Source organism: Acromyrmex echinatior, chromosome 13 (genome assembly GCF_024713525.1).
Source record: "Acromyrmex echinatior isolate Ae372 chromosome 13, ASM2471352v2, whole genome shotgun sequence".
Taxonomy (NCBI): domain Eukaryota; kingdom Metazoa; phylum Arthropoda; class Insecta; order Hymenoptera; family Formicidae; genus Acromyrmex; species Acromyrmex echinatior.
Window position 1 is genome coordinate 8,238,810 of NC_141864.1, and position 23,917 is coordinate 8,262,726.

The window sequence follows — 23,917 nt, forward strand, 5'->3', positions numbered from 1 at the left end:
TTCAGAAGTACTGAGAAAATAAAAAATCTTTTATATAATTTTCTTTCTGTTATATTTATAATTCTGAAATATATTCTAAAATTTATAAAGTTTCCTTTCGTTCCATAATTGAAACAAAGCTTGTAAAAATTTTGGAAAAGTTTAAAATACTTTTTCAAAAATTTGTATAAATTTTAAGTTTTTTTCTTTAAAAAAAACTTTAAAAAAATATTAAAACTTTTAAAAATATTTTTCACCAATAAAAATTGTTTCATCAAAGTAATGCTTATATTAACAATATTGCAAGAAATTATCCAGTAATTAGAGCTAAAGTATTTTAATCCAGAATTTATATAATGAGAAAAGTGAATTTAAAATTGTAATGGACGAATGAAATGATTTTTTCACTAAGTTCTACCTGCTTGCAAAGCACCCCATCCCGCAGCCCAGCCATATTGCCCTAGAAAATCTTCATTTTTCTCTGGTAGGCATATGGGCCCTATATGAGGCATGTAATGAACCGGTCGATCTAATCGAAGCACAGCCACATCAAATCTGATGGATAACAGAGAGACGTGAAATAAAATTCATTCTGTTTAGCATTCACGATATGCATTCGAGGTATTCATATGAGGTGTTGTTAGTAATACATGCGAACACACCTATCTGCCTGTGGCGTGAATTTGAAATACGGATGCACTCTGATTTCTCGAACTCCAAAAGTATAAGCTGGCAGAGATTCGGTCGCAGAATTCACCACATAATCACCGAGAGTAACCTGGACTTGTCTCGCCGACGCTCTAACATTCGAAAAATTTATTAAATATTCTAATTAGTAATAACTTGCATTTAAAATTTAATAATAACGTAATTATTTTAAAATTATACAAGTTTTTACGTTCTCGTCAAAAAGAATTTAAATGGAGATAACGACTTCTGCTAATGAGCTACTCATATTGTTTCCAAGCAAACAGATTGTTCCCCACTCACTTTGCAACGCAATGCCCAGCAGTGACAACGTGAAATCGATTGACCAAAGTGCCGCCACATCTGCTAGAACCAATCCGTATGTAAGCCTGTCCAAAAAAAAAAAAAAAAAATAATTTTAACGATAAGTTTTATCAAAATCCGAACTAAAGCCTAATACACAATTGAAAAGTACAGACAATAAAAACAGAATAATAGATTTCAACCTATATTAGAAACAGTCTATATCAGAATATACAGTTTTTGATAAATTTATTACTTCCTATACTACTTTTCAATTGTGTTGCTCAAGATGTCTCACATTATTGTCATATCTGACCTGCCACGGGAAACTGCCGAAACCGGCCTCGTCACCGCCGACGATCCTCCTCTGCGCAATTTGTTTCGAAACGATTGGTATGCCGCAACCTGCAAAACACAATTGCCTGGATTCGCATGCAATTAAAGTGTCACCGTTAAAATTAATAAGGTGATTGTCAAGTCTAATTATTTGGCGTGAAGATTTGCTCTAGAATTGCCAAATATTTCCTTCTGAAATAGACAGCAGGTATAAAGTAAATTAATTCCGGAGGAACGGCAGAACTCTTATAGTAATTAGAATATTTATATATACGTGAAGTAGTTGAGTGAAAAGCTATCTTTTTGTGATAAAACAAAACAGTGAGAATCTTGAATTATTCTGTGTGCACAGAACATGGAAATTCTATCTGCCGAAACCTGTAATTACAATAATGCGCAATGACGCTTAAATATAGTTCTGTGACCATCAACGCTTTTAAGTCGAGTCGCAAACTGTCAAAGACTATTATGTCGATTATATAATAATCGACCACGATATTTCTTCCCTGTTCTTCTCTTTGCCGAAATTGGACTTGGAGTAATGCGATGATTCTTTAATAACTCCTTCTGTCTGATTTTAATGTTGAGCCTTGGTCTGCATTGCATGTAACTAAGTAATTTTGACGGTAATCAAATAATTCGTGGTGCTATATTATTCACTTACATTGCCTGACAGATAAAAGAATAGCATTATTCATGATTGTTCGAATGTTAGCCTAAATTAAGTCTGTTGATAAAAATAATTTTGATTAAAGAACAAGTGTTTATAGTAATTTGGAAATCATATTTTTAATTAAATTTACATCATTTGAAGAACATAAATTTGGAAAATTTAAAGATATATATATATATGTATATATATACATTTTTATTTTAGATTATTATATCTTTTATAAATAACTTAAGCAATATAATATTTATAGTTCATTGAAGTTAAAATCATCACATGAAATACTTATCATATATACATTATAAAATCAACAGTTTAAAATAATGTCCTTGACAATTATTACAATAACTATTTTTGTACATGTAAACATACGGTATAGTAATTTTTTGAATTATAACACTTTGAAAAGAATACAAATTCTGAAACTGTTAATTTTATTCTACGATATATTACAATTTGAATTATAGGAGAGGTAAAAGATCTTTTAGATTTATTACTTTTTTTAGAACTGCGAAGGATATTACAAGGATATTTTTCGATTAGTCGCGAATAAATTCATGCGCTTATTAGTGCATCGCATTGTTTAAAATGATCTCTTGCGAAAAACGATTGTCGCAAATGCAATGAAGCGTTTTATCGAACAGATTATGAGAAGGAGACGGAGTATAGATCGCCAAAGTTTTATGAGCCGATGGCAATGCAGAAAAACTGCGTTTCACCACTAGAAAATTAATCCGCGAATGACGACAGCTGTTATGATATCTACATCCATTCGCCTGTTGCACTTTCTACAAATTTCAAGAGTTTATACTATTCCTTTGTAAGAAATGACCTACGATTTCTATTGTGTTTAATTTTTTTATTCATTAATTCAACAAGAATTACATTTCTTCGTTCAAGCGAACTTGCTTTTGACAAAACTGTTTTTATTTCACTATGAAAAATGCAAAGGATCAAGGAGACGACCGTCAAGAGACATTTTATTGGAATTCAGATGGATAATCATGTGGAAAAAACACAATGTTACAATACCGATAAAAATAATTTTTAGGCAAACATGCATGTGAAAAGGCAGAACTTTTTTATTTAACATGCTTGGATTGCATATCACGTACATGCAGATAAAGAAAAGATTGAAGAAACAAAAAATATGTCGACGAATAAAAGAATTATTGATATTAAAAGGAAAAAAGAACTCAAGAACACAAATGGAAGACATCCAACAAGGAAACTGTGCAATTTTTTTAATGGCAAAGAAGTGGAACTACATGCTTGGAATACACGAACGTGTGGAGTCGTAAAATAATTGATGACAGAATAATCGACAGAAATTAAAAGAAGAACAAGAGAAATAAGGAAGACTTAAAAGACAAGGTAAATATATAAACTTCTATATATTACACTACACTATTAAATTCATAACGTCAATTTATACTCAATTTGAGATTTTTTTGTTTTATTTTTCTATAAATCGCCACAGCAACTGTTCAATATGTAATTTAACTAAAATAATAGAGTTAGACAATTTATTCAAGAATATTAAACTTTGCTCAAAAGTTTATTATTTAGTAACTGCATATACTTTAATTTGTGGACGTTGTTTACTTTAAAACTAATTATTGAAATAAATTGATTTACAATTTGACACATATGGAAATTTTGAAAATAACAAAATGTTATTTAATTTAACGGATTGAGTTATTATTGCTCATTGCTATCTAACAGAGTAAACCGCTAACAGCGGTCTTTTTATTGAAGCCATGCCATCATATTTAATATGGGAGAAAAATCATAAACAAGATATAAAGATTTAATTTGTATTACCAAATTATAATAAGATTTTATTAAGACAGACATGAAATTAAATACTAATTATAAACATATTCAAGCCTATAATGGTCAAAGGCTAGATCAATGTCTAAATAATTCACAATAAATTATCTATATCCTATATATATATACATGCATATTCTTGTAGTTATTCAAACTGCATGCCGAAATTTTTCCGGATTTTATCAAACGCAATTAAACTACTGCAATAATATTACAAGTTAAATTTTAAATTGACAAGCAAATTCTCAATCTTCGATATTATAAAGGTGTTAATGTACTGAAAACCTTAAATAAATTTATTGCGAAAAATATTACCTCGGGACTTGAACACGGATCTCTTGTATTCCGTACAAGCGTCCTAAGTCATTAGATCATCGAGGCTATGCCTATATTATTGCAGTAATTTAATTGTGTTTGATAAAGTCCGGAAAAATTTTGGCGCGCAGTTTGAATAACTACAAAAATATGGTATATATATATATACATGTACATATGTAAGATATAATTCTGTGAATTATTTAGGCGTTGAGAAGATCTAATTTTGACTGTTATAGGCTTGAATATGCTTATATTTAGTATTTACCAAGTTATACAACACGTTAGACATTTTTCAATTTTTTCATTTAAAATCGACAATACCTATTATTTATTTATTTATTTAATTTAAACCGCACATATTCTTAATGCACAGTGCACATTATTTTACAGTAAATACGGCTATTAGCTTTACATTTTATTGAATTCTAGGTGTTAGCGGTTATAATATACAGAAGTTTATGGATAAGATCTCATGCTTTCAAGTGCGATGTTAAAATACGGATGACATGCTCTTCGAAGGAAGGACTTACGATCGTCGCTGTCGGACTCCGTGTACAAATCCAGTGGAAGTGGCCGAGATTGATCTCTAGGTGACTCGATCAGGTTATAATCAGTGAGAGCTTTAGTGGGGTCTTTCCGCTGACAACACGCGTACATAATGCCGCCGCAGCTGCCGTCCAATAGGCCAGCAGTCATCCAGCACATTAGAAAAAATTCGCAGCTTCGTCCATCCGCACACAATGTATCGTCGCCTTTCCACAGCGGTCTTTTTTGTTGACGCATCTCTGCAGAAAATATGGAAACTCTTGTCTTCCACGACTGTCAAGTTACGTAATCGTCCTGTCGAGCTATGCGCGGTCGCAATTCCAGTCTGGCCGAAGAAGAAAACGTCCGAACAGGTTTGCGTGCGGAAAGACGTCATTGCGGTTACTAATCTAATCTCAATCTATATGACTACAAACCGGCAACAGGAATGAGAGAGATTCCGAGAGAATGCGACTCCTTTCAATCGGATGTCAATTATTAAAATTGAAAACTTATTAATATCGATCAACTAGATACAATTGTGACTGCTACATATTAACAGTTTAAGACACACACAGTGGCCCTAATAGTGCTAGAAGTTGAAGCTACTCATAGAATGCAAATTTTTCGAATATAGAATCAATTTTTCGATATTCAATTATCGATGCTTAATGCAATTATCAAGCAACAATTGAAGAAAATGTAAAGCCGCCGTTTTTATTTTCATCGATTACTCCAAGTCGAACTTCAAAAGATGAAACGGCCGCAAGTTAAAATCCAGAACTAATAGTTTGGGCATACAGAATAAAAAATTTTTTGTATTTGTGTTAAAACCGGTCCTTGTTAAAATCATTGCATTAAATTTTTAACATATCCAATTGTTAATTTAAGATAATGGAGTTGTGTTATTTGAATATTTTGTATTAAATTAATGTTCAAAAGTTCTTAATCGCCGAAACATCACAATCCATAAGTAAATAAATAATATAAAAATAATATATTGTATTTTAAAATATGAATATATTAAGATAATTAATGAATAAAATATGTCAATTTAACATATAAATGTTATTTTATCATATTATAAATATTAATTATACTGAAAAAATATACTGTCACAATTTGAATACAAATTGTGTCAGTGTTATAATACATTTTTGTGTTAACTTTTACATAACGTTTTCTAGCATACTTATCTTGTGATAATTAACACAAAAATTCTGATGGACCGTTTGGGAAACATGAAATATATCAAATTTCCGACTGTGGTGTAGCAAAACAGAAAGAATTAATTAAACTTTCAACTATTTGATTTTTACTTTAATTAAAGATTATATTTCTAACTTAATTCTATGATAATTTGTTTAAAACAAAGTACTGTTAAACGACAATTAAACGATTAAATCTTGCTGAAATCTATTATATTAGGATAAAACTGTTTAAGGTAATAAGTGCGATTGATAAAACAAATTTCGGCATAGTAATATTAATCATTTTTCTAACAGACTTTCTATAGAGAAACATTTGGGCAATCGTAAAAAGACCTCGTACTAGTTCAGTGTGACAACGATTTACCGTCCGACGACAAAGCGTGACGTTGGCGATGTTGTAATGATTTCCGTGTCTTGAACCACGACGGAAGTCGTCGACTGTAATGGAAATAAGTTTCGCGCGCCATTAAGAAGTAGGATATTGCGCGACTAATCATCCGATTTTTATGAGTTTATGCGAGAGGACGAAGCTATCGGGGCGATCAATTAAACAAAAATCGCAAATTTGAGAAGAATTAGAAATTCCCTGAAATAACATCATTATGGCTAACTATCGTACTTTGTAATTCCGTTGACAAGTTGCACGTACCTGTTTCCAATCTTGGGTAATCATCTGGCATCTGTTTTCGGAGATCTGAAATAAAGATGCTATTCTGGAAAAGTGTCATGGTAAAAAACAAAAGAAAAAAAAATGTTTCCTGCAAAAAGAACAGACCATTCAATTTTGATCTTGAAAAAAATGCATAGAATTTCTAATTCAATAAATAATTCAAACAAATTATTTAAAATTAGAAGAGAAAAGAAATTAAGAGTTAATGAATATGAGAATTAATTAACTCTATTCTTATAGCTATTTAAGATTACTTAGTTTAATATTATTTAAGATTAAATTTAAGATTAAACCGTCCAACATTTTTGTATACACAGTTTATATACATGGTTCATAATGATAAATTAGTGATTGTCACAGTTTGTTGCACTGGCATTACACATCCTAGGTACGCTTGCGAGTTAGTTTATTTGATCACGTCGGTTCGTTTATAATTGAAGAGATATTGGTTTGTTTATAATTTAAATACTTTGAGAGAGAGTTTCATATAATAATGTATTTTTGTATTTGCATGCTTCTCTAAGCACTCCGTTGATGAAGCGCTGTTTGCAGCAAATTGAATTACCAGAAATGACGGGATTATGCGAGTACGCAAAGGAAAGGAAGGAAGTAAAAGGGAAAAGTTATTTATTGTGCATTCAAAGAATAACGAGCAAAGATAAACGCAGATCTATATGAAAGATTGCTTATATATCTACTAAGTATTAGAGGTGTCTAATACTCACCCATAATTTCTAATATTGCATTTGAAGCATTGAGAACGTGTATTTAAAATGTACATGAATCTGAATCCTTTAATTATATTAGAAATTATATGCAATTTTTTTTTACAGTTTATAGTCCAAGAAATTATAATGGAAGTAAAAAAAAACGTATCTCTATAATTTTCAGTTAAATATTTATTTTAGCTTTTCTGTCAATGCACGAGGTATCCATATTCTTCAGTAAATTTTTTTTTTTTGTGAGAATTTGATCATGACACTTCAAAAATTCTATTCTTTGAACGACAAAAAGAAATAATTTTACACAAATTTTATCTTGTATTTATTTTTAAATTTTTTACGAGAACCTTGTGAAATACAGCAGTGAAAAGACAAAAAATTATTGACAGAAGAGTTAAATTCCAACTGAAATGATAAAAGAGATTGATATAATAGTACTAATTCATAAATGGAAAATATAAGCTCTAAGTGGCTATAATAAAAATTAGATTTAGTATTATTCCAAAAAGAGAAAAGTAAAAAGAAAGCGGATATTTTACCTCTAATATCGTCCTCGAAATCTGGCAATTGGTTAGACTGCGGAAAAAAGGAAGTCGCGCCACCTCCGACCGGCGGCAGGAAATCGTTGTCACGGAATATCAGTCGTGGTGTCCGATGGGACATCACCGGCCTGTTGTAATCGGCAGGAGTTCTCCAGAAGGACTTGTGTTGTCTCCACGACCCTGGGAATTGAGTCTGTGGAATGAAACGCGTGACCGGATGCGACCCAAAATTCCTGCCATGTGGCGTCGAACTGGCCTCGAGGAGATAAGCAGATCCTGTTGGAAATCGCACGTATCTTCGCCGGCGGATTGTCACTACCCCAGTATGATTGGTTTCGTCTCTTCGCATATCGATAACCGAGGAATCAGATTTTGTAAATTGCTCTATCTCGCTCGTCATCAAACTCGAGGAAAGACTCAGGATGACTGCAGCTAGAAGCCAATGATGTGGCCTCGATATATCCATCGTTTTACTGAACGATTAGAAATTGATAGAGATCAAATGCGCAAAGTTCCGTGACTCCGTTTATTGACAATTGATTTCTGCAAACGGTATACGTTTCATTTAGAAATTCGCGCATTCATGTAAATTTATTTCAATTAACCAATTTGCTCATTGACTTCATTCCGTTTTCCATTTCCACAAAGGATTCAAGTGATCTCGTCGTTTGGTGGTTGTAACGAGATAAGATATAATAAATTCCTTCACCACGCTGATTTCGCCACCTTTAAAAAATTTAAAGATTATATCGAGGGTAAATCAGAAGGTAAAGTAAATTTATTTATTCCTCACTTATAAACGTTAAATTTGTTTGCAACAAATTTTGTGTAATGATCCATAAGTCTTTGGATTTTTAATCTGCAAAGAAGATTTTTAGTTGCCCTCGAAAATATATATGCATCGATTTCTAAACTTTACTATTTAGCTTTTTTCTGGTGGAACTCCTGGTTCCATCAATGTATGATTAATTTTATCTCAGTTAACAAATCTAAGAAAAAGATGAAGAGTAAATTGAATTGTGATTAAAATTAATCTTACATTGATGCAGACTTGTACAAAACTATAATTCAATTAACAATTACAAATTACAATTATAATGTAATTCTTAATTCAATTAGTAATTATATTTCGTAATTATTAATTGTTAAAAACAATTAAATGAAATAATTGCGAAAAGGAATTGTAAACAGATTATTATATACAATTATTTAATTGTTAATTGTTAATTGATTAGCTATAATTGTAATTAGAATAAGAGCAATTAATGTTTTATAGCAGGGCTCGGTACGATTTTCAACTCGGCTTCGCCTTCCGCTATTCTTCTCACTTCATTGTCTCACGCGCAGTCCATTGCTGCTCAGCAAAGCTTAGCAGCAATTGGACTGCATATCATACTCATAGACATGAGGTCCACGCTTTGGGTGCTCACACTGTAAACTTTATTCTATCTTCTTTTTTCATTTAGAACTAAAACTGAACGCTTACGCGTTAGTTACATTGTATGTAACAATTATATATTGGGTTAGGGAAAAAAATCTTTTTACACGTTAGTAAAAAAAGACCTTCCCCTATCAATATCTTTGTGTGTGTGTGTGTGTGTGTTAAAAATAATTAAAATTTAAGTTTAAAAGAAGGAAAGTTTAAAGTTTGAAATCTCTACTTTTGAATGGTTATACTATATTTTTTGAAAAAATTTATGAGTTTTGTAATTTTGACACAGAAAATTACAAGAAAAAAATGAAATATTTTGTTTTCTATGTAGGTCTATAGTGTGTCCAAAAAAAATTTTCGACTATCTAATTGTGAAATCTTTAAAAATGTTCCTACGATTTTTTGTTCCTGAATTATTCGCGAATTAAGTAAAAAGGAATATTTTGACTTTATTGCTCATAACTCCGTTAAAAATTATCGTATGCAATTAAAAATACAGAGTCTTAAGTTTAAATATTGCTCAATCAAGTGATGTAATTGCTTGGAAAGTTTTTCAAAATAGATTATATTAATTATTAATAAAGTATATTAATTGCTAAAAAAGTCTTTTTACCAACTTGTAAAAGGACTTTTTCCCTAACCCAATATTACTTGGATTATTTTAATTAAATTATACAATCAATTACATTAAAATTGATTAACAAATCTATACTCAACTTGTAATTTTGCCTAATATAATTGTAAAAACAATTGTATCTTTAAGATCTTTTTCCGTAAATTTTAATAGTAATAAATAATCAGGATTGATAAATATTATTTTTCAGTTACTTTGCTGTTACTTTTTATAATAAACAATTTGATGACGATGTTGCAATTTTTAATGACGGTAACGCTAACTAACTGAATGCTAAAATTGTACTTAAGTTAGAAGAATTCCTTTGAAAAGTACTATCACCATTACGCGTTACTTACTGAAAAAAATAATAAATAACGAGTAATGCGTAACAATTAGTAATGAGTAGAAGTAACGAATAAAAAGAAAGAAGTAACGCGTTACAAATTAGGAATTATTTTTTCAGTAACAAATAACTTTTTTAATTTGTTACAAATAATGTTTGATTTTTCTAAATCTGATGTTGCCATTACCGCCACAAAAAATTCAATGTCATTACCAAATTGTTAGTATAACAAGGTAACATTATTATAACAAGGTAAAAGTCTCAGTTGTCTTAGAAAACGATCAGTCTCAGTTATTTAGGAAACGATGCATATGTGGATTTGAGGGCAGCCAGAAGCTTTTTTCATAGATGATGGATATCATCATAGATAAAGCCCATTGAATGAAACATCAAATTAAACCTAACCACAAGTTAATTAGATAATAAAAAATTGGACCTATGAAAACTTGTGGACCGTTATAAAAAGCCTGATCTACAATGTGCTTTTTGCTTCCTATTTCTTTTTTTTTTTTTACTTTTTGCCTTTTCCTTTTTTGTAAACATTTTATTATGTTTTTGTCACGTGTTACATGTTTCTTGTCACTTTTGAAATTCGTCAATTTTTATTTCGGACAATAGAAAAAACAAGATAATGAAGTAAAAAATAAAAAGCAAGAAACAGAAAGCAAAGAACACATTGTGCATTATTAAGTTGGGCGATTATATTGAAAAATAATGTACACGTATTTTGCTAATATATTTTGTACGTACAAAATTAATAAATAAGTTCTTTACTTTCTGATTTCCCCTCGTATAATACACAGTATGAATTGTTATTTACAAAACAATCGTAACAAGGTGTATATTACATACAGTTCTGTAAGACAAGCTATATTTTACTTTTCTAAATGTGTATCAGATAAGACAAGACGATTAGTCCGAGTGGTCTTTCTATGTGCTATAATATTTGGATCCTAAATAATCTGACACTACTCAATTCAGACTGATTTTCTCCTCGAGTTTCACGAGTCGTTAATCACTATCGGACGCCATATTAGAACGCCTGATTCCTAGCAAAAGGAAATGCGCATCGCAGTCAGACTCGCAGTCAAGTAGAATCGAAGATTCTGGTCCAACGTTAAGGAACACCACGTTATTCATACCACTGTAATTATTGGTAGCGATTTCGCGGTAAATCCAAGAACTTTCTTTTGGCCATCCATGATTATTGCTCCCGTTTACAAAACGAAAAGTAATGTAGATTGAAAACATGATACATATTCTACATACCAATTTAGTATTTGCATTCAACAAGTTTATTATTATTATTGTTGTATTTTTAGAAGATAAGGATTTTTAGAGGCTTTATCTACTTTTTTTTATTAAACATATAATCTACAATCGTTCGTAACGAAGTTTCTTCAATATTATTTCTTTTAAATTTAAATTCTACTATCCATGATTTAAAGATTGATAAATACACAGGGAATTTTTTTGTAATGCTTAAAAGCAAATGAAACAAACTCGAAAATAATTTTCACGTGGCCAATGAATTCTTCTTGATTGGTTGGGACGAAATCCAGTTTGCGTCACGATCCTCCGTAACGAGTGAAAGTAAAGAAGTTCACCCGGAACCAAAGATCATGCCATTTATACGAGAAAGATTTACCGAACGTGCTTAAATCCATCAGCATTTCTGTTGAATGAAATTATCACCCACGAACGGCATTAGCAAGAGAAAACGACGCGCTAGTAACACTTTAATAAGGCTTCCTCATAATTAACTCTAAAACCTGAAACCTGAAATCTCCATATTTTCAATCGCTTATGTAATTATAATATTAGTTCGCTAACTTTTTAAAAAATAATTCTGCATTAATTAAATAATCAACAAATTTTTATCATAAACATAAAAATATCTATGTGTAATGAATAGATTTTCCCAGACACTGATTTTGATCGTTCACCATGAGATGGTACAAATAGAAGTCAGTTTTCGAAGCGTTAGAAATGCCAAAAAGAAAATAAGAATAAAAGAACATAATTGATCATTAAATAATCTTGGTGGATGACCTTGCCCGGGCCATCGCCAATCGTGATAGTGAAGATGAACGATTCGATGTGTTAGTAGGTCATTGGCTCTACGTCGAGTGGATTCATCAGAAGTGAAAGTACACTTCTTGCGTGCACGACAATGTGAAGTTCATGTTCACGCAGCTACCCGTCATTCCGGCGATGGAAGTTACGAATCGCTCATATGGTTCTCCAAAGAATCCGAAATCTCCTGCCTGCTATTTCCCCTGTAATTGTCCATTGTCACCACGAAATACTACCACGCGAGGAATGCACGTGAAACCACGTTGAGCACGGTGATTTTCACCGTGAAAATGTTTGATTACTATAAACGCGATGCCTTTTGCCCCGATCTTTAAAATTCCCAACTGCGATTCCCGACATTGTTATTTTTCTTGTAAATTACAAATAGCGAAACTACAGATAATTATGTTTTTCTTTTTAGATTTGCAGCTTCGTCAAGTGTTCCTCAATGAACAGACAAAAGACAGATATACGTATTAAATTGTGAAATCGAGTTCTGATGTTGATCACGCGATTCTGCGTACATTGATCTTTTAGATGTTCTTTTCAGCTGAACTTCTTGCACCATTCATCTTTCCTCTTTTTCTATCTATTATACGTTGAAGAGAAAAGAGAAAAATAAACGGTAAAAGAATTCAACTGAAAAAAAAAACAGATCAGATTATATACGATATACTTCTTTACTAATAATAAACGCTAATTATTTTGATAATAACTTCAAATTTCTTTTCTTTTTTGTTCATTTTTATCCTTTTAATGTAAGATCAAGATTAAATGTTACAGCTTTGTTAGTAAAAGCATTTTTTGTTTTACTGCAATTATTAAGAGTCACTTGGAAAGAATAGTTTCGCTAAACATTTAATTAAAAAAATCTAAAAATAATTTTATTAAACCATCAAAGTAATTACGTAAGATGCTTAAATTGATTGTTAAATATCATAATTTTTTTCCAATATTGCTCATCATGCTTGAACATACTATATAATTATTTTGATAATCCAATAGAATTATTTTCAGATTCAAAAAACATTATAATTCAAATTATTATTAGATTAATATGTAAAAGTTAAAAAAAAGTTAAATATCAGCGTTAGTTCTTGATATTTAATGTCTTCCAAATTTTTAACAAACGTTTCGTCCTTAAACTATTAGGTGTTGGAATTAATTCGTAGCGTTTTACAAGAGATGGGAAGTACTTTCATTAATGTATTTTTTAATGCTCATGTGAAATAAATAACATTCTTTCATTAAAAACGCTACGAATTAATACCTAATAGAACCTTTTCAATATTAATAAAAACAAATCCTATCTTACATATAATAATAAATCAAATATTAAAAACGATTTGAATATTACAAATTAAATTTCTTCTAAGTATGCGGTGAATAAAATTTCCATACTTCGCTGTCATTTCTTCATTAATTAATTTATTTCATTAGATATCAATTGTGATATAATGATCGGAATTCTCGAACTGAAATATATTTCCCGTAACTCGATCTAATTTTAAAATTATCCAATGTAATGGTAAATGAAAAACAATACATGTAATTAATATTTAAGCTTTGTACCTAACTTGAGAATAGTCTTATTTGTGTTAATATGGCTATTATAATTAATTCGCATTAAAAGATATAATCGCGCATCGGTTTCACAAATTTGTTAAATTGAAAGGATTATTTTAAAAATATCCAAAGACTGATAGAAAACACAAAACTATGGCAATAACAAATTGAAGGATTTCTGAAGAAATGCAAAAGAAGGGAGAATGTTAGGTGGGGAACAATAGCTGTAGTATTGGAAGATATGATTCTGGAAAGAATTTGGTATCGCTCTGCTTATATAATCATGTCTCTGTCTCTTGATGTGTATCATCTTCGAAATTAGTTTTTTATCATAAAAAGGTTCATTTTCCAAAATTTGTATCTCTTCCCAATTGAAATCATGATCGCACTCTATGTTCAGTTACTATTAATGGGGAATCAGTTCTTTTATTTATATTCTTAAAATGTTTTGCGATTTTCATTTTCAATTGTCTCTTGGTTTGGCCAATATAAGATGCGTCACAATTATGACATGAAATCTTATATATCACATCATGATGTAATATTGGTTCTAAAATATCTTTACCTGTTGTGATATATTGTATTTCTTTAGGCTATTTGGAATGGAAAAGGCAAGTTCCAAATTGATTCCCTTAGCGATATGAGAGAATACCTCTGAAAAGGATTTTATATATGGTACAGCATCGATTGATGACATTATTTCGTTATGTGAGATAGTTATGTTGCAATAATATTTTATTTTAGTGTGATTGCAGAAAATATAAAAGGTAGAAGATAACAGTTCTTAAATAAAACAGTATATTAATCAGACTTTTTTGAAATTTCGGGTGAGATAACTGCAATATTTTGTCAATCATTCCGTAAATCACATCCTTTTTGTGACATTTAGGATGTTGTGAACTGGAATTTAAATATCTCTCAGAAAAAGTTGATTTTTTGTCAAAAGTCAACAGTCAAAAATAATCTCATAATTATCCACACTGAGTTATATCTAAAAAATTCAATCTGTTCCTATCACCAATTTCAAAAGTGAATTGTATACGGTCATATAATGAATTGAAACATTCTTTAATCTGATTGCAAAACTCAGGAGGAGCAGCTAAGAGAACGTCATTCATATCTGTAGTAAAAGAGTAATTGACAAGGAAAACTTTTGAATTGCGATCTTCTCTAGCAATTACATGTAAGACTACAACAATTATTGTGGGTAATTTTGGAACTCACTATTAAAGGCGTATATTTATAGGTATTTAAAATAAAGTTACAACTTACAGATAAAATTATATTCTTTTTTATAGTAATTATAAACAATATATCAAAGTAAATTTACAAATAAAAAGTTAAGTTTATAGAAATATAATTTAAACATTAATTCAAATTATGTTGAATTTTTCTTAAGCTATGTTATTGACGTAAAACATAAAAAAGAATATAAAAATGCAAATACAATATGTGCAATATGTGCAATATCGTGTATTATGTTATATAATATTACAAAAATTGTGCATATATTGTATTTTGGAACTACAAAATATTCTGTTATTGTAATTTTTGAATCTAATTGAATGATATATTTATAATTAAAGATAAAAGATAAAAGAAGACTAATTTATATGTAAAAGCGCGTAATTTTATATTTTTCCACTATAAATTAAATAATTTTTTTCATATATTATTTACATAATTTTACATCCTTTTCTTATAGTGTGGTTGGACGTGTGTTCATATAAAATTTAATATCTAAAGATAAATAAAAGAATGTATGTGACTGTCATCAGTTGTATACCAGTCAGAGCCCGTATCCATTTTCAGCTGTTAGTGAAAGCACGCACATGTAAGCACCCACACGAAGATCGGATCTCCAATCATATCCCTTTTCCTCTCCCGTGGTCCATGTGCGTCCCATGCACGATGCGGTATATCGAATTCCGCGTGTGAATCAGCATTAAGAACGTGAAGACCCATCACTTTCTCCGAGCGTCGAGTGGGAGCTCACCATTACTTTCGCCCAAATCGAAGGATAATTGTTCTCTCGTGCGCGTTCCGCTACGCTAAGATCGGTTATGATTTTCTTTTGATACACATATCGTGTACGCTGTCATACACTCTAATAGTCGACAACAACAACAATAGAACCAGCCAAGCGTCACGGAGAAAAGCTTTGCACGCGCCGCCGAGCTAAATGTCGGTGATAATGTACGTGCGCACGTCCGGAATTATATAATAAAACTAAATAATAAGTATCACGTTTCACCCTGAAAATGAAGCTCTATTACATTGTGCGCGCATTATTAACCATTGTATCTATTACCAGCGCGGAATTAATTTTCCGTATAATGTACCTAATGCATAAGAGAATAATTCGATATCGTATTATATATATTTCGAAATTGCATATTATACCTCAGTAAGTACTCTATCATCACGTGTATTTATACTAAAGATTGCGTTGCCGAGATTCTTCATAATAATGGAAATGATATGTAATGATAGGGAGAATTTATAATAGCTTAAGTGCGCTTCCAGGATCAGTTCACTTGTTCATTTCTACTAATGCAAATTGTGATCTCGGTTCACCTTCCTTTTTATCTTTTTCTAATTCTAAGAATTAAAAAAATGAAAAGTAAATTAAATAAAAAAAATATAATAACAAATTAAAATATAATAATAAAGATTACCAATGTGTAGATTTACTTCCCTTGTATAAAATAAATCTCCCAGGGAGATCTCCCTATATTCTATATTCTAAGAATGTTCTTAAGATATTTTTCAAATAAAGTGTGCTATATGAGTCGGTTTAATTACTCTTCATTTTTTTTTAATTCTGAGAACTGTCCATTTTTACCAACATAGATTAATTTTAATCTCGGTTTAACTTACTCTTTATCTTTTTCTAATCCTTAGAACTATAAAAAGATAAAGAATAAGTTAAATGAAGATTAAAGTTAATCTATATTGACAGAAATAGATCTTAGGATACGATGAAAAGCAAATTAAACTGAAATTAATGTTAATCTACTTTGGAACAAATAAACTTTACTTTTTTATGTTTACTTAGCCATTAAGATAATAGCTAACTCTTGATGTTGCTGACTCTGTTATATAAATTTATACAGACCGAACCTGTTCAAGTTCACGTTGTATTAAGCGGAGAGACTTTTATCTTTCGATTGCTCATTCTCATTGTCGCAATCATTCCGGATATGTGACAGCTTCTGTATCGACTTTTCTCTGCCGAAGCAAAACGATGGAAAGTATCGTAGATAAAGACTTGAACAGAGACTCAATATAAATATTGGGTCATCTAAAATGTATCCGCGGTACTTTGTCACTAGATATATGATCATCAACACACATCTTTTTAGATGACCCAATATATTCGAAATTCGTTTTTGTGCCTTAATATGTTTCGAAAACCTATTCGCGTTTCCTTTCGGAGGATAGAAACCGGTTTCTGAAGAAATCTTGACGTCGCAACTATGGATCTTATTCACGGCCTTGAAAAGAGTAAGCATTTTCGCGGTCTAATTCGTCGATCTTTCGTGACGAACACTTTCCATTGTGTAACAAATCTTTTCTCGCGCGCTAGCCATTTTGTTTCTGGGCCATTTTCAAGATCACAAATGATAAATGTGCAATAATGATTGCTTTTCAGCGGACAGTTATGTAAAAATTACATTTTGCGAAATAAAAATCAAAAGAAGGATAAATCAATATATTTTTATTGATTGTTTGCTATTAATAATTAGCACTAGCGTGCTAGTCTTCTAACTAGAAAACTAATAATATAATTTACTAAGAATATAATTTATAGATTTTAATATTTATAGATTTTTATATTGTTTTAGCTAATTTTCTTTAGTCTTTTAAAAAATTAGCACGCTAATAAAAAATGTGTAAATCAGGCCTTATTGAGAATTACAAGATTTACTCTCACGACGCTTATTGCTAGACGATTTAAGTGACAAGTCAAAAGCCTGATGGTACAACTCTTCCACGTTTCTCTCTTCAGACCTTTATCGAATTCTGTTACGTAAACCACGTGAAGTGTTTGGGCAATGCGTATACAACGGTACCGAAGCGTGCATCCTCAATGCGACGTCGCCAGCGTTTCGTTTTGAGAAAGAACGGAAGTACTTTCACTGCCTACGAGGATGGCAGCTTAAAAAAATCTCTTCTGAGGCGCCACGTGACGCGAAAATCGCGCTTTAAACCAATGATCACGCGCCTTTTACGAAGCCATGTCTACTTTCCGAAATCAGAGAGAACTTTCTTCTCGTAAAATTACTAAAAATGTAACCGTTTTCGTGTCTGCCTAAAAATTTCGAGGAGCGCAACGTTTTTGTCGGCCACTATTTTGTATCTTTAGTGTTTCAAGTTTCTGCATGAATTGCAATCTTAATGAATACAATTACTTGGTAAAGGTGGAGTATGCAGGTGAAATTCATACGGGAAATACGGGAAATTTAGTAGATAATCTGGTCTCATAAAATTATTCAGTTACAAGAAGATACTCTTTTTTTGAAACCAATTTTAATGCAATTGAGAATTATCTAAAATTGATATTCAATCGGAACATTCCTTCCTTAACAGGCTCCTGTTATTAAATCTATATTATTATTAAGCTTAGAAATCACTAGCATAACGCGATTGTTAAACTTAATGTCGTATTATGTTGAAATCCAGGTTGAGAATCTGACACCGATCGCTTCCAGGCGTCAAAATCACCGCACGCATCGGCTTGCACTTTTCGCTTAACACACTTTTTATACGTAAGAAACGACTGATAGCCTCTCTTTGGAAAGATAGGTGCTCTCCACGAAGCCAATCTTGCTTTCTCCTCGCTTTTATAGTAACTGCCGTTTAATCACACATTAAGCTTAACGAAACGAAACGAAACCGGGCATTCCGTTCTATGTGCCTTCACCCATTGCGTCGATTCCGACAATAAATCGAATAAATTTGATCTGCTTTGCTATGTGTTCTCCACGATTATCGTTCGTACAATCAAGCGCGCGATAAAATGGGTGAAAGTTTTCATTTTCAAAACTAAATTGAATCAATGGACGAAGTTCATCTTGCATTGTTAACAAAAAAAAAGAAGAAAAAGAAACGTGCTTCTGATCGTGAGATAGATCTTTCATCGCGTTGCACTGTTTTAGCAAACACCTGCTTCTAATATTGTTTCTCCGCAATAATGAACTACACATACGACGATCTCAAATTATGAACTTAAATTGCATCTTGTTATAGAAATGCAACAGACTTTTCTCTTTCGAATTGCTTTCTCCCTGCTAAGTAAGTAATATCCCCTCTTCTTCCCATAGTTTTAAGAAATATTTTATATAATATTCACACCGCGAGCTGCTAACAATATTCATTAGTCTCTGCTTTTATCTTATTCGTGTGAACTATTCCCAGATTTCGCGCGTATTCTTTTTATATTAGCGTTTTAAGATTAGAAAATAGAAAACGCGAGGAATAAAATAGACCAGCGGTCTACGAAAGTGGGAGACAAATCGGCGTGAGATTGCACTCACCGATTCAACAGACGTGACCTTCCCGGATTTCTCCTCGGCTGATCGAAGCAATGCGAGCGATTTCTCAGGAGGAACCAGCCAGGACACTATTCCTGCCGCCCGCTCTCTTGCGACCTCTTCGTCTGCCTCGTATGACCGAGGTAGTCCTCAGCACCATAACACAATTGAAGATACCGTCGCGACAGGTGGTTGCTTTTATCACCGCAAGATATTGTTCGTCGTTGATTATCTTCCAATTCCACAATCACAAAACGCCCGCGCACTCGTAATCTACATATTCAGAACAGCAAAGACCGAACCTGCGGTTGTACTCTCGAAATTATTGCAAGAAGCTATATAACGTCTTGTTCGCGTAGTCGTGCGTTATCGCGACATGATAAGGTTTTGTCACTTCGATGACTAATAAAGTCGTGTTCGAATCTTCGAAATACTGTCTTAGTTCCTGTCTTAGTTATTGTCAAGCTTTAGGACTCCTATCTTTCGTATCTTTAAAAAGTCACCGTTTTTTTCATTTTTTTCTTCACTTGCACTTGTTTTCTTTAACCCTGTCAAGTCTTACACTGAAGATTATCCAATCTCTCGATCTGATTCTCCCGATTCTCCGAAAGAAAAATTTCTTTTTTGAAACCCAACACTTCGTGAACGACCGATGGAGCGTATCGGTTACCACACGGTGGCAAAGCTCCACGCCATGTGGAAGGCTCGCACCATGTCTATCCTCTCTCGTCGAGGGACTCCGCCTGCTCGTCGTTGATGTCCGCCGGCACTGCTACGTCTGCTCTCACTTTCTCCGTCGAGTAGTTTCATTTCGATACGTAAAACTCTCTCGCAGTGTCTCCCCACTGTCGCGTGCGAGGTGACAGCCGCCGGCGCCATCACCAATCCTCATCCAAATAAAAAAAAAAAATAAAACTAACCGGTGCCCGATCCGGGGAGGATCCTTGATTGTCCGATAATCCAAAATGACTCTTCTCTTCTTTCTATTTTTTCCTTTTTTTTTATTCATCATCGATCATCGAGCTTTCGTAATACCTTCTGACATCCGGCAATGATGGAGATTTTCCAGGAAAGATGTACAATAATGTCAAAATAATTTTAACTTTTTTCAAGTATAAATTATATATATTTTTGTGTTATATATTTTAATGATGATAATGAGTTTGTCATAATGCTAGTATACAGTAATATTTTATTTCAGATATTCGAGATAAATTAATAAAATTATCGTAAAAGAGCGCAATTTAAAAAGAATCACGTCCCCTAGAATTGCAAAGGATGAAATGACATCTGAATGTCATCAAAATCTACAATGGTCCACCTAATCTCTCGCCGCATTATTCCTTTGTTCATTAATGATTTCCATAGAATGAGTAAGATACAGGTACCTGATTTCTTACTAGAAAGTTACAGACACTTGACATTTCTATCTTATAATATTAATTAAGGTGAGAGTTCGTATAAATATTTAAAAAAAACACACAAACAAAAGTACATCACAAATCATACATCATGTAGAAATCATTACGCAAAAAAAATTTCATATCTATCATCAAACATCTGTAATCCAAAGAATTTAGAGATAATCAGATAATAATTAAATATCTTGTATATAAAATAACGTCAGTATTTTTTGCAAAAAATTATTTTCAATAATTCAAAACTTTAACATTATTATTAAATTGTATTTCAGTTTATGTAATATTATATATGATTCTATCTTCATTTAGGATTGTGTATCAAGATTAATAAATAATCGGCGAGCAGTTTGCCTAAACTGTGGAAATTGTATAATACAGGGTGGGCCATCTATTGGTACGTTTTTGAATTTCGTCGTATGGCAACACCGAACGAGCTACAGACCCGAAATTTTGACAGTTTATTAGTCATACCGTCCGCGGCACGAAACAACATGTTTTCTCTTGAAGAGCGTTTTGAAATTTTAAAAACTTATTTTCAAAGTCAGTGCTGTGTCGCCGAAACTGTACGAATTTTGAAAAGAAATATGGGTCGTGATAGAGCACCCACCGAAGGAGCTATACGCAAATTGGTGAGGAAAGTTCGTGAGAAAGGGATGTTAGTGGATGACATTATATTACGACTGTTTTGAGTGAAATTGGCGCCGAGGTAGTCCAAAATGTCATTAATAATTGGGGTGACCGAATGGCATACTGTAAGGCCAGTAGAGGGAGCCACATGAACGAAATCGTTTTTCATTCTTGACGCGGATACTTTTAGCTTCACAACAAAAAAAAAATTAATAAAAAATATCAATGTATGCTCATTTGATCGCATTTTTAAAAACGTACCAATAGATGGCCCACCCTGTATAAATTGACGCAAAATAAATATTATTAGACAAGATCTGTTTTGCTCGAATAAGCAAGTATAAATACAATATATAAAAATAAAGTTAAAATCTTTTAATTATAAATGACTTGCTTGTTGCATTGTAAAAAGCCATAAAGATAAAGCATCTCAAATTCGCGAAATATTTTTTCACGCTTTGCTGGATCGTTGTGGACGTTTAGGAAACAGTTTGAAACAATTAACTGCAGTCGACTATTCTGAGAATGAGTACAAACTATTGTTTTACTGAAAAAGAGCATGAAAAATGGAAACCTTTCTTGAATTTCGTACTTTACAAAAATATCTTGTTCTTTGTCCTTTAGTTCACATGATAATTTTTCGATCCTTTACTACATACAATAGATTGTTTGTATCTGAATTAATTTTTATGGATACACAAGCATTTTTATATATACTTTAACTTTTAAAGAAGATTGTATTTATAAGATTGTGTATGTGTTTTTTTAAGAAAGAAATATTATTCAACTATTATTCTTCTCTAAAATTAGTGTTTTAAAGAAAAGGAATAGACAAGACACAAATGAGCTATCATATATACTGAAAAAGTATACTAAATTTTAATAAATGTTTAAATAATACTAACGAGAGATTCTTTAATTAGAGTTGCGATACGAAACTAACGCGGCGTTAAGATTAGACAGAGATACTAATATATTTCTTTCTCTGTCAATTTTGTTAAAATTACTACTCAGCATACAAAAATTGGCTCAAATCGTCTTGTGTAGTGACTGATTAGAGAGGGTTTCTATTATTAATTAAATAGGGGAAGTCCAGGCAAAGCAAATATTTTCCTGGGCAAAGCGAATATTTTTTATTTTTGCTTATCTATCTGAGATAATGCTATAAATCTAACTCTTGAAGGAATGACCAATTGTCGACACATGAAAGTGCGAATATATGATTGTGCTCGTTTGTGCGAAACAATATATGAGATTGTGCTCTTTTTTTTTATAGAGAAATAAAAGAAATTGTCTATTTTCTTGCGATTTTTTTGCTAAAGTACATAGCTTAATTATTAGTAATAATTATTTCTTTCATTGTGAATGATTTTTTTATAAGAATTCTATTTTTAAATGTGTATTCAAGATTAAAATTTTTCACTTGTTGCTTAAATTTAATCTAATCTTTCCAAATTTACGCCAAGTAGATTCTTTAGGCAAAATGAATGAGGGCAAAGCGAATATGTGATTGCACTGAAAATACTGGAAAGACGAAGGATAGAAGATCTTTCGATTGAATAAAAGATATGATTGTTTAGGTCTTACTTTTATTTTATTTTGTCCACAACACAATGATGTGTCTTCCAAAGAATATATCGACCCATTGTTCAAAGACTGGATTCAGTACAGTCAGTACTCCAATGAGTTCGTAAAGGCTGTACTATATAGAAAGGATTTGGCAGTTACTTTTGTGACTGCCAACACTGATTTCTATTCCCATTGCTCGAGTGACCTATCCACTTTGCCCAGAGGAGTCGAGCAAAGCAGATGATTTCTCTTTTTTTACGTTTTGACTAAAAAGATATTTAAATGTTCAAGTTTTTAAATTTTATTTCATTTTATTTAAAGCTGATTCTATTAATAGAATTATGAGAATAAAAAAGATTTCTGATCTTAATTTTAATTATGTCATTTTTCTTGCCAAACCTTAACACATCCGCTTTACCTAGACTTCCCCTAAATAATAACACTAAATGTAAGAATTTATATTTATATATATTTGTTAAAAAAAAACCATTAACTTGATTCAACTATCATTTTTTTATTTAATAAATATTTACTTACTATAGGTAAATATTTAGTTCTTATTAAAATTGAAAAAATGTTATTAAAATTTAGTAATGTTTTTTCATATACTAATCTCATATGTATATTTTTTATAATACACCGCGTTCTTTTAAATTGGTCTAATTAAGCTAACGTAATAAAATATTTTTGCAATCTGGGTTAGCACTATTTAAATCTCAAATAAATAAATAAATGATAAATTGTCTGTAAAATTACAATTCGGAATTTTTGAGAAATTCTTAACTCGCGTTAAGATCAGCAATTTGGTCCATTAAGAAGAAGAAGGCGCCATTTTATCAGGGATATTCCCGTTCTTACGAATTTACGATGGGCATCAGGAAATCGTTGCATCGTGAATTATTATTTAATGATGGTGAAAGTCGGTGACAAGTCG

At 31.5% G+C, this 23,917-nt stretch overlaps 1 protein-coding gene across 3 annotated transcripts in view; it reads right to left on the minus strand.

The window, feature by feature from the left end:
- The window catches only part of LOC105148716 (venom protease), a 28,486-nt gene extending 4,777 nt beyond the window's left edge, over positions 1-23,709 (minus strand). The window contains exons 1-9 of one of the 3 annotated variants that reach the window (XM_087412862.1): positions 15,616-16,391; positions 14,395-14,483; positions 7,794-8,522; positions 6,512-6,556; positions 4,657-4,911; positions 1,286-1,374; positions 970-1,055; positions 642-779; positions 398-534 (exon numbers count right to left, since the gene is read on the minus strand). In XM_087412862.1, the coding sequence (XP_087268988.1) occupies positions 398-534; positions 642-779; positions 970-1,055; positions 1,286-1,374; positions 4,657-4,911; positions 6,512-6,556; positions 7,794-8,262 (1,219 nt within the window). In that variant the 5' untranslated portion in view covers positions 8,263-8,522; positions 14,395-14,483; positions 15,616-16,391. Of the gene's footprint in view, positions 1-397; positions 535-641; positions 780-969; positions 1,056-1,285; positions 1,375-4,656; positions 4,912-6,511; positions 6,557-7,793; positions 8,523-14,394; positions 16,392-19,369 lie in introns of those variants that run through there. The other 2 variants (XM_011060601.2, XM_087412863.1) reach the window with 2 other exon arrangements.
- Positions 23,710-23,917: the final 208 nt, after the last annotated feature.